This window comes from Clupea harengus, chromosome 15 (genome assembly GCF_900700415.2).
Source record: "Clupea harengus chromosome 15, Ch_v2.0.2, whole genome shotgun sequence".
Lineage (NCBI taxonomy): Eukaryota > Metazoa > Chordata > Actinopteri > Clupeiformes > Clupeidae > Clupea > Clupea harengus.
This window is the reverse complement of record NC_045166.1, coordinates 650001-662500: the sequence shown is the minus strand read 5'-3', so window position 1 is coordinate 662500 and position 12500 is coordinate 650001. Positions and strand designations below refer to the sequence as shown.

Below are 12500 nucleotides of genomic sequence, written 5' to 3'. Positions count from 1 at the left end.
GAAGAAAGAACACGTGGGAGAAGAGGAGGAGGAGGAGGAGGAGGAAGAGGGAGAGAAGAGAGGCGTCAGTGCCAAGACATGGAGCAGGTTGACCCACCAGCCCCGCGGCCTGCAGGCCCCGAGGAGGGCTAAAGTAGAGCAGGAGGAAGAGGTGGAGGAGGAGGAGGAGGAGGAGAGGAGATCCAGTGAGTACAAGCAGCTCCAGGGGGCGCCCCACCACTCTAAGGAGGAGTCCCCAGAGGAGGAGGCTACTCAGGGGCTTCAGCACAGCCCAGAGGAGACGGAGCTCCGCATGATGGCCAGACGAGAGCCCGAGCCCAGAGACGAGGAGGGGAGCGCCAGTAGAAAGACAGAGGTAATGATGTCACAGTTCGTAGGTCAGAGGTCATGATGTCATAGGACTGATTGGTTACAATGAAGACCCAGTAACATAAGAGCTAGAGTCATAAGCATGATAAAATATCATCACAGACCAGTGGTAATGATGCAACAGATCTCTCTCTATATCTGTCCATCTATCTCTCGCTCTATCTATTTCACTCTTTCTGTCTGTTTCTCATCAGGAACCTCAGATTGAGAGTCTGGCAGCCATCGAGTCCGAGCTGGAGAACATGGCTAAGAAACTCCACGAGTTCCGTCATGGCTGAACGGCTCCTCCAGGCTGTCCTTCCTCACCACCTTCCTCTTCCTCCTTTACCAGTTAGCTGCCCTGCATTTAGACGCGAGTGCGTTCACGGCAAGGCAGAGGCCCTCCGCTCCTGTCGCCCCCACCTGGCCTGGGCCTCCATCCACCTCCTGTTGGTGTGAGCGACCGCCACTCTCGACGCCTCCCCTCCTCTTCTCTCTCTCTCTCCCTCTCTTTTCCTCGAAAGGACGAGTCTTGAGAAAACCCCAGTCTGAAAATAAGGAACTCGGATTCCTTCGCTCCTGCTGTTCTCTGGCCTGCCTTTGCTCTCGCCTTTGCTTAACGCTCGACAACGGTACGCTCGCTTGCTCGCTTCGCCCGAAAAGTCTCTGAGCACCGCGCGACATCTCTGTGACGACATGATAAAACTGTCTGTGTGTAATGTTGTAATGAAATCCAGAACTAGCTACTTGGGGATATAATGAGTTTGTGTATATGCAAATATAAAAAAAAATCTTACGTTCTTTCTAAAGAAACTATGTTGTTCTGGACCTTTCAGGCTCAGAGGGTTCTAAGAAATGCAATAATTGATCATTTTTCGTAGACTTAAAAAAATACTTGTATTTACAATCTGTATGAAATTTAGCTAAGAAAACCAATAAATTCTAAAGAGTTAAAAACAAACGTGTCTTGGTGCAATTAGTCATGTCTCTCCCTAATCCCCCTAAACATCCATCATCTTTTAAGCAGAGTCATAATAAATGATTCCGATTTAAAGGGACAGTAGGCTATTTGCTCCATCCATGCACTGACCGATTTTAGGCTCCTCATTAAGTCTTAGGGTATGCCCACATAACCCACCACTACACTAAATTCAGATGATTTTACTCATTCAGTCTTAGGGTATGCCCACACTAACCAACCACTACACTAAATTCAGATGGTTTTACTCATTAAGTCTTAGGCTATGCCCACATAACCCACCACTACACTAAATTCAGATGATTTTACCCATTCAGTCTTAGGCTATGCCCACACTAACCCACCACCACACTAAATTCAGATGATTTTACCCATTCAGTCTTAGGCTATGCCCACATAACCCACCACTACACTAAATTCAGATGATTTTACCCATTCAGTCTTAGGCTATGCCCACACTAACCCACCACCACACTAAATTCAGATGATTTTACCCATTCAGTCTTAGGCTATGCCCACACTAACCCACCACCACACTAAATTCAGATGATTTTACCCATTCAGTCTTAGGCTATGCCCACACTAAATTCAGATGATTTTACTCATTAAGTCAAAGTCCTGGGCGAGGACCTCCGGTAGTTGTTTACCCCCCAGTTGGCTGACACACACAACATGGTGCGGAGCACCCGACCTCTGACCCTGAAGTGTCTACCACTGATCATGAGGCGTGACCTGGGTCAGGTGGAGTACTTGCTCCCGCTGTGAGCTGAGAGACCTCCCATCTGCCATGCCACGTGGCTCGCACACAGCCCTGCATTAATGAATGAGCTGAGGTAGCTTCAGTCGGACTCTCAGATATATCCTCTTCAAAACACACACGATTCTCTCTGCAACCTCCTCTCCACTGCAGACAGACTGAGAGTATGTGGGTTCCCTCTAGCATACAAATTCCACCTTGGCAAAGATAAGATGACACACACACACACACACACACCACAGAGCAAGAATCCTTTTTCCCCCATCATCGCACAGTCTTTATTTCCCCCTGTTGCTTCATACTTGATTCATAAATGTCCAAAATTGTTAGTTTTGCTCCAACGAAATGTGCAAAGAACAAAACCCCACCACATATATCATGTGCAACACGCAGGTATAGTGTATATACAGTGGCTATACATCCAGAGACTGCCAGAGCAAACACGCTTGGGTTGAACAGCACTGTAACCTTAGTTGTTCTACAGTAGTTGTCATGGTTACGCGTGAAAATGAAAAGTACATATTACACAAGTGGTTGGAGAGATAGTGACGGTGGCGCTCCGTCTCTCACGGCAGACTTCCCCTTGTTCGGTTATGTCTGCCATATGAGCAGCTGACTCCGCAACAGACACGGTTCTCCTCCGGTGTGGATTTGGCAAAGCTGCGCCGGATCTGGGCCAGATCTGGGCCAGACTTACTCCCGAGTTTCTTGCCCTAGAGACACAAAGTGTCCATGTACCTCATCATGTTCATGTCATTCTAAGGTCAGGTGGCTGAGGTGATGATAAATGTATACGTATACGTGTCTCTGATCTGCTCCCCTACTACTAAAAAAGAACAGTATGTACTGTATATGCTGTGCGGTTTACAGTGACTACTACATACCTATGCATAAGTTAATTAAACTTAATGCAAAATTTACAAATCAGTACAAAATTCACACATCAAATTAATTTCCCATACCACCCAATATTCTGTATTATTCACCTATATCAGATTTGAAGACATTATTGTAAATATGATGGTGCTGATATTTCGCAGTGAAGTAAGGAATGAAACATTTTGTTAAGGCATTTGGTGCCTCGTCTGTTCCTCAACTCATCCCCATATATAGATGGGGTTCAAGGACACAAGAGTGCAAAATACACATCATACAGTCAAGTATTCACACCTGAAAACAGATCATGGAATCCAGTACTTAAATTAAACTTTTCATTCTCAATACTCCTTTTGTATCTCTTAATGTCTAACACAGTCCTGTTAATGGTTGTGAATACCTCACTCACTGCCAACCTTTGAACAAAAAGCTGCAGTTAGAATCCTGAAGAAACCTATTGGCACAGACAAACAAGCTGCCTTAAAGTCTCTGTCAGATGGCATCGACTGATCAGTCAATAAGGGTTGATCTTCCACCACTTTGTAAACCATTAAACATGGACAAGGCCTTGGTGTTTAACAAGTAGACACACACGCGCACTCACTCTCTCACTCTCTCACTCTCTCACTCATTTACAGTATACTGGCACACACATTATCCGGTCATTGGGAAGAGGCCTTGGTTGCTAAAGATGAGGGTGCACAGTGCTTCTTGAAGCTCGCTGACATGCCCGAGCTGCATCCCATTCCCTGGTGTGGGCTCCTCCTCATCCCCTCCTCATCCACGATCCAGGCCCCGCCCTCGCTTTCCTGCATGCCACAGGGCTTGGCAGAGGCTAGCGTTTCCACGGCGGCGGGGTTGCCCTGTCCCTGCACACCTCCCGCCCAGGGGTGTGCCCGCGGGACTCCGCCCACGGTGGCGTGGGCCTGCAGCGTGCTCGTCACGAGGCTCAGGAGGTCGTCGAAGAACTCCGGAACCCCCTCGTAACCTTGGGGAAGGAGAGAGAGACGGTTTAGCGCCGAGGGTAAGAGACGGCCCCTGGAGGCTCATTTGCTCGGGTGATTTGAGATTATGAAAACAATTTGGACCGCCTAAGCGACACAATTTCCTGAGGGACTGATCGCAATCGCAGGCTATTCTAGGGGACCCTGTTTCTTGGCCAGGGCATTTATTTATTTAGAACCTATTTGTGTACAGGCAGTGGCGGCAGGATTAAACATGTCCTTCGTTTCTTGGAGGAGCTGGCACTGATGGCTTCCCTACAACAGGGGAGCAGGAAACTGCACAGAGGTACAGGAAACAGAACATGAAACACAATTATGGAAATGAATTTATGGACACTCAACAGGCCTTCCCCTGAGCCATAGATGGAAGGACCGGAGAGAATGTACCATTACACTTGAGCACTGAACTTTGATTGACAGACAGATGGAGATAGATAAAAGGCAGCAGAGACAAACAGGGGAGCACACACACACACACACACACACACACACACACACACACACACACACACACACACACACACACACACACACACACACACACACACACACACACACACACACACACACACACACACACACACACACACACACACACACACACACACACACACACACACAGTGGGGGTAGAACTGCGATAACGCAATTTGTTGCTTTACTCTTTAACTCTCATGGGACACTTTCCCACGCCATTGAGGACTGGCAAAGAACCCCCCACCCCCACCCCACAACATACACACACAAGCAGTTTGTTTAGAGCACATAACATCACCAGGGCAACAAGACAGAGGAGAATAGTCCTCCTCATGCTCTCTAGGCACCGCATAGACAGTGCCATGCTAACGGCTAACAGGCTAACAGTGCTACACAGAGAGAAATGCACTTACTAGCACAGCGCATTACTCCAACCAGTCTGTCTTATGTGACTCTTTTAACTTTGTATTCATTAAGTAATTGCAGAAAACAACACACCAAGTTTCCTGAAATCCTTCTTTAGATAACCTCTGCAAATCACAGTTACCATTATTTCGTCAAAAGTCAAAGCACAAATGACACTTAATGTCCAGGCGTGCAGAGGTCTTGGTGAACACTAGGACTCAACCTCACGAGTCCTCCTCAAAAGGCATGACATGGTCTAACCCTAACCCTAACCCTGGGCTGTGGTTCCATACTAACACCACCTGGCCTCGTGTAATCACATTAGTTCATACTGACATGGAACTAGCTGGAGAAAGGAGTTGAAGAAGAAATGTGAAGAATACTGATGGATGAGGTCTTTAAATGCTGTAACCACCAGCACATAACATTAGCCCTGCTTAAGCTGAAACTATTTGACCATTTAACATGCTCTGTTAAAGTGGTCCACGAGTCCTAGCTAACACCATAACACCATAACACCATGCGAAAAAGGAAACATGCTGGAAATATATGGATCAACTATCTTTCTCTGTGAAGAAATAAGTTCAGAGAGCTTTTTCCTGGGTACGTGTTTCCTGGGGTTAGTCTCTCGGTGACGTTGGCTTGATTCGTACTTGAGTGCTGAAGCACCTGGTGTACTTAAGAGGCTAAATGGGTCTTTCTCATAATGAGCAAGTGACCAAAGTAGAGAGCACTTGATGAACAAACACTTGCGCTGTACTTCAACTATGACTGTGTACGTAAGATCACTCCCAGCAATCATGCTATACAACTTTTGAAGTATGTCCCCGAAGTATGTCAGAACAGAAAGTTCAGATTAGTTTAATCATTGATAATGGGGAAGATAGATCCTTTGATAAGAGCATAGGTAGTCACCTGGGAATGCATTGATGTCGATGACAGCATGTTGGCCAGTCTGGGTGTTGATGATGATGTCAATCCCAAACAGGGATATTCCCAGGGTCTGTCGCAGGCATCTGCAGATCATCTGAATGACGTCATCACTTGGCACTTGGGACTGGCCTTCCAGATTGTCCCTCTAGAAAGTAAATAAACATAATCAAACACACCATTCAATGACAAAACTGATGTGGGGGGGGGGAGACAACTATCCAGATAGCAGCTTAAAGGGGAATAGGTTTGCCCTTGATCTCTATTCTGGACCTGCTCCAGAATCAGCCAGCTCCCTCAGTGAGAATAACAACATTCATCTCAGAACTCAAACGAAAGCAGGCCAGACTTACAGAGGTCAGGGCCGATGAGGACTCTGGCTTGGAGACATGGTGGCTGTTGAAGGATATGGCTCTCCTGTCTGAAAGAGAGAGAGACAGAGAGAGAGAGAGAGAGAGAGAGAGAGAGAGAGAGAGAGAGAGAGAACAAGAGAGAGGAAGGTCACAAAAACACAAGTACCAGGTTTGTCACGAATCACATTCTCTAGAGAAGGATGTAGTTAAAGACTTGCTGATGATGCGATGCTTTGCCAAAGCAATATGTATGAATAATGCTACAAAGCTCCTGTGTTCTCAGCTATACCTTGGTCCTGGTCCTTATGTAGATTTGTATTCAAAAAGCAGAGATGAGCCAGAAGACAGTGAACACAATTCAGGACAACAGGGTCAACATGATCAAGCTTCTTGTTCAGGACAACAGGGTCAACATGATCAAGCTTCTTGTTCAGGACAACAGGGTCAACATGATCAAGCTTCTTGTTCAGGACAACAGGGTCAACATGATCAAGCTTCTTGTTAGTCACTGTAGTAATGCCATCTCATGGCAATCTAACACAAGTGTATCTGACTGTGGATATAGTCATCTAACTTGGTCTACAGACCACTGTTTCCTGCTCTTCTATTAGAGCTGTTTTTAGACTATCAGTCCCTAAGACTCTGTGCAGTCCATTCATTTGGCCAGAGGGGGGCAAAATTTCCCACACAAGCACAGAAAAAAAGTGGCCTTGATTTAGATCATCGCCATGGCGACTGTTGTGACTCGCACTAGAGCCAGTGTCCATGAAGTTCAACAAGAAGTCCAGCACTTTAAACGAATCGTCTGTTGAGAGAGGAGATAGCGAACGGTTTACAAATGAACTCGGGAATCCCATGAATACTTCGCATGTGGGTCACTGAGTCGCTAAATCTTCAAACAGTTCATAAACAGCCGCTTTGAACAAAAAAATAATCTTTAAAAGGAAAGGTTCAGCCACAGTCAGACAGAGGATGAAGATGCCACATAAATTCTGTCAACAATAACATTTTCTGCCACCCTTTGCAATGCCAGTTTGGAAAGTTGCTCCAGTGATGTCAGGACATTTGGTGGCACGGATTCTAAAAGCATAGTGCCTTTGATTTAGCAGTTGTTGAGCTGGTGAGAATGTCCTACATTCAGACATGCTGAACTCATTCTGCCACCATCATTTGGAAAACCCAATACCAGAGGAACGTGACAACACTACCACACACGGTGCTGAATGCCAGCAATTTGCTTCGAAGAATGTGAGCTAAAAGGTGTTGTACAAATATGGGGAAATCGAGTTAAAGTTATCCCAAAGGGCCTAAGGAGGAACTTGAGTACTGTCCACAGCCTGATGTGTACATAGAGGCAAATATACAGCCAGGCTCAGGTGACTAATTACATAGGGTTGGGTGCCGGATAATATATAACCAGTCTGGGATAGATAGGAACATGTATTGATCTAGAATAATCAATTGTTTCTCTAATGGTGCCTGCGGTTCCAAAGGTGAACTACTTAGTTACAGAGAGGAAGTGTAAGGCCTCACCTGTCGGGCCAGAGGGAAAGTTCCGGATAGACGGCCTCTCGACCACACTGTAGGCCTCGCCTACCACAAAGACTTTGTACAGCACAGCGTTGTGGTTAATGAAGCTCTGGATCACGCAGGGAGGCTTGATGTTCCTCAGGTCCTCCTCGCTGAAGATGATGGCCATCTGAAAGAATCAAACACAGATTGAATGAGAGTTGCTTAGTGAATGGCCATTTAGCTCAGCCAAAGCACAGCCAACCTTAAGAGCTCATGTGCCATTAACGTTAAAAGAGACTATTCTTATATCTTGCATTTAGGTTATATCAGGTGATATTTCCAACATATATGTGAAAAGCTTCCCCTTTGCTGCAAAAAAACGGCAGCGAACAAACAAGAGTTGAACACTCAACATAGAAATAAAAATACAAATGTAAGAGCTCATGTACCAAGCAGCGATAGAACTAATGACATCCCACAATGGCAAAATTAAATCCAATCCAGGATTGAAAACTGGAAATCTGGATAATTACCCTAACAATTCAATACAGAGCTAATATTTAGTATGATAGAACCTATATAGTGGCCTTTTGTAGTAGTTCAGCCTTTCTTCCTTTAAGGGATGTCCAATTTACATGTGTATTGCACATAAATAGATAGATAGATCATCAGGAGGACACACTCTATTATTACAGCTTAGAATGTAGTGTCAGTTGTTAATTCGATTTAGACACAAGCGTGTTGTCCATACTCAGAATGGACCTGCAAGATCATGAGCGGAACCAGTCAAGTCTCATCACCTATTCAGGCAGTCTCTGGGAATTAAACTACAAATCAGTTCCATGACACCCAGAGGACCTTTTCTGTCCGTTTGAAATGTTCTGTCCCATGTATTCTGTCTAGTCTTTATCGGTCTGTTGAAAAGCGTGATCATTCTGAAGCCATAAAGTTTTATGGCAGCTCTGCAGTTAACTCAGGTCTCCCAGCTAATCAGCCATTCCATCAGTGGGTGGCAACACGATCTCGTCCATCCCTAAAGATTTCAACACCACCAAGAGCTTTTTTATACATTTACTCTATGATACCACTCCTCCACATACAAGGACATTTCTATCTTTGTGAAGTGACCATCCCCGGTTTCTCAGGGGATCGTACGCACGCGAGAGAGAGAGAGAATTCTTGGTAACCCATTGAATCACGATGACAGTAAGCTATCTTCTGACTCACTGCTGGAGAGGGGAGTGTTTGGCCATTGTACGATGTGACACAGACGCTCATGGCCATTACTCAGGCGACACTATAACCACGAGAGCAAACACCAGCCGCCTTCTCAGGAATTTGCAGTATAGCAGGGAGAACATGTTCTGCATGTATGTGTGTCTCAGTGTTCCAATGCATTACGCAAACACGCAAGAGTGTGGGGACAGAGACACTTGAGACACAAAGGCAGAAAGAAAGGATGAAAAATGCAAAGCTATAGAAATAAAAGAGGGACAGAGAAAAACACAAAAGAGAGAGAAGAACACATTTACTTATGCCATTGAAATGAATTCTTTGCATCATATTAACTTCATCATTCTATTCATTCATCATTCTTCTGTTTGACAGACGAAGAAGAAAAGATGAAGAAAGAGGAAGAGAGGAAGGAGGTGGAAGAAAGGAACAGGGCAGAATAAGAGAAGTGAATATCAATGGTTAATGAGACAGATGCTGTTGATAAGCGAAAATGAAAGGTTCATGTAAGACAGCCAGTTCAGACAGAGTTGAGAAATCCAAATGAAAGGCTAACGTGAGCCGGTGAGTTCAGACGGTGCTGAGAAGTGAGAATGAATGGTTAACGTGTTCACACACTGACCTCATGAGAGCTGGTTCCATGAGCCACCTGGGTCTTACAGACTGGGGAAGAAACACGAGACGTGAGCGGGAAACAACTCCACCAACAGTGACAGCCACAGACATATAAATGATTCATATAAATACACTAAATAAGTCTGATTCCCAAAGGTTACATGTTAATATATGGTGCCACAGAATCACCACTTTGTCACTTGCTCTTTCCAGTGTATATTATCCAATTAATAATCATCAATATACTATAGTATCAATTTAGGATGTCCTGGATGGATGAATAGATGTATATATACAGTATATACAGTACCAGTCAAAAGTTTGGACACACCTTTAATTTTTTTGAGAAGTTTTTTCATTACATTTATTATTTTCTACATGGTAGATAACACTTTTTTTGTTTAGTACATCATTCCATACGTGTTCTTTCGTAGTTTAAATGTCTTCAGTATTAATCTACAATGTAGAAAATAATAAAAGTAAAGAAAACACTTCTCAAAAAAATTAAAGGTGTGTCCAAACTTTTGACTGGTACTGTATATATACTATATTTACATTTACTAATGGAGTACATGGGATTGTGTGCTGGTACCGAGGCTACTCATACTCATAGTGGATGGGTACACGAGTGAGGGGTGAGTAGAGAGACGAGGAACTTACTGCAGGGGAAGGTGATGTCATGCTGCTGGAGTTGGGCCAGTATCTCTCCGCCACACTCACTCCTCAGGACCATGAACGGAGGGGAGCAGATCCGATCATCTGGGGAGGAGGAAGGAAGGAAGCGATGAGACTGGTGTGTGTGTGTGTGTGTGTGAACATGTGTACATTATATGTGTGTGTATATACTGTATATATATGGAAGCATGGGGGTGCACATCATAACAATTCCTTTCATAATGTGTGCGACAGAAAGTGAGATGAACAGTATGTGTGTGTGTGTGTGTGTGTGTGTGTGTATGTGAACATGTGTACATTATGTGTGTGTGTATATATATATATATGGAAGCATAGGGGTGCACATCATAACAATTCCTTTCATAATGTGTGCGACAGAAAGTGAGATGAACAGTATGTGTGTGTGTGTGTGTGTGTGTGTGTGTGTGTGTGTGTGTGTATGTGAACATGTGTACATTATGTGTGTGTGTATATATATATATATATATATGGAAGCACATCATAACATCCTTTCATAATGTGTGTGACAGAAAGTGAGATGAACAGCATGTGTGTGTGTTCTTCATGAATGCACGCGTGTCACAAGTGTGTGTATGTAATCCTCACACGCCTTCTCAAGCATGGGCTGTGAACGGGTCTATTCTTCATGCCTGCGCGCGGTGGCTTGTCGCGCTGCACCGGTGGTTTGTGGTTCCCTGAGGGCTCGTGATAGCAGCGCTCTGCTAATGATAGCAGAGCACCAGAGCTCAGAATATTAGACCTACTGATGAACCTCGCCAGCAGTGAGTCTTCAGTTTCAATCTTTCTCTCCCAATATTTCTCTCTGTCATTCCCCCTGCTCCCTCTTCCTCTCTCCCTCACTATATATATCTATCTGGGAATGTGTTTTCATTTCCATGTGTAGTGGAGTTTCCACAAATATTCCCCTACTTACTCTCCCTCTGACTGCGGCTCTTCTGCTCGGGGCTCTTCTCTTCCTGTTCTGTCTTGCCTCACTCTCATACCTTCTCTCTCTCTCTCTCTCTCTCTCTCTCTCTCTCTCTCTCTCTCTGTGTGTGTCTCTCTGTGTCTCTCTGTGCCTCACTCTCTCCCCCCGGGTCCTTGGGGTCTCCTGTGAAGTGTCTCTGTGTGTGTTTGCTCAGTGTAACCCTGACTCCACATGTTTTGAAAAGCCATGGAGAAATGTAGCATGGCCGCCGCACGGGAGGGACACCATGGCCATTCTGTAACCCCTCAGCCCCCCCCCCCCCCCCCCCCAAACACCCTTCTTCCCTTCCCAATCTCACTGCTGCAGAACCCCCCCCCCCTCCACCGAAACACCAACAATCCCCCAAGCAGACAATATGGAGCCTCCAGAGACACACAAGGCCACTGTTACAAGAACTTACTGTATGTGCTACTGCTTATGCGCTCATTCTCACTCCTCAGAGTGTCTCTACCCCCGTCGAGCACACACGAGCACACACACACACACACACACACACACACTCCCTCACTTTCTCGCTATCTCAGACCATGCCATAGTATGCATAGACCCGTATTGTATACACTCTTTCACTGAACTAAACGTGCTGTACTGTGGTCCCATTCTGGCACACATAGTAAGTTCCATTGTGTGAATAACAGGCAGAAAAGCCAATGTATATCTAACATGAGTTAAATATTAAACAGGGTGTCACAAGCTGAAAGGCAGACCTAAAACAGAACCCAATTCATCTCTTTAAATCAGTCAAGAAGCCTTACTCCCACTCTTGCTGAGTGCAAATTATTACCTAATATCCTTGGCATTGTGTGACTCGGTTGCTGGTGTCAACAAGACAATATTATTCTTTCATCCATGGAAACATGGTAAAACTATGGATGTGTGTGTATATTTTCTCTCCCGCTAATATCTGCGGCTCTTAGTGTAGTTAATTGAATCTTGGAATCCTAATGAAAACAAATCTATGTATGGGCTTGTCTCTCACATAAGAACATCAAGGCAAGCTCTGGTGTAATGATTTTGATTTCTAACGAACACAGCAAGGGGCTGAGCACAGATGTGGTTAACCACTTAACAATAGTTACATGACGGAAGTGAGCCTGCACGTGAGTCCACCATCTTAGCACTCCCGCGCAAAGTGGAACAAATGCGCACCAAATAGCCAATTAAGTCTGAAACGCGCAAACAAGCAGGGAGAAGGGGAGTCCATTACTCTGATGCGTGTTTATCTCCCTCTGCCGTCAGACTGTGGAGAACAGCCTTTCAAGCGTGCCTTGAACCAACTGCATGACTGGCAAGAAATGATATCACAGCTATTTGAAACACTGAAGCTGAAGTAAAGCTAATTATGGTCAT

The 12500-nt window shown here is 45.0% G+C and overlaps 2 protein-coding genes across 2 annotated transcripts in view; one reads left to right on the top strand and one right to left on the bottom strand.

The window, feature by feature from the left end:
* The window catches only part of chga (chromogranin A), a 12186-nt gene extending 10877 nt beyond the window's left edge, over nt 1–1309 (top strand). Inside the window, exons 7-8 of the mRNA XM_031581406.2 lie at nt 1–355; nt 564–1309. The exon at nt 1–355 is cut by the window's left edge and continues 94 nt beyond it. Of these exons, the coding sequence (XP_031437266.1) occupies nt 1–355; nt 564–647 (439 nt within the window). The 3' untranslated portion in view covers nt 648–1309. The remainder of the gene's footprint in view (nt 356–563) is intronic.
* A 1025-nt stretch (nt 1310–2334) lies between these two features.
* itpk1a (inositol-tetrakisphosphate 1-kinase a) overlaps nt 2335–12500 on the bottom strand; it is a 23694-nt gene continuing 13528 nt past the window's right edge. Inside the window, exons 6-11 of the mRNA XM_012823884.3 lie at nt 10148–10246; nt 9495–9535; nt 7661–7826; nt 6128–6195; nt 5760–5922; nt 2335–3948 (exon numbers count right to left, since the gene is read on the bottom strand). Of these exons, the coding sequence (XP_012679338.1) occupies nt 3623–3948; nt 5760–5922; nt 6128–6195; nt 7661–7826; nt 9495–9535; nt 10148–10246 (863 nt within the window). The 3' untranslated portion in view covers nt 2335–3622. The remainder of the gene's footprint in view (nt 3949–5759; nt 5923–6127; nt 6196–7660; nt 7827–9494; nt 9536–10147; nt 10247–12500) is intronic.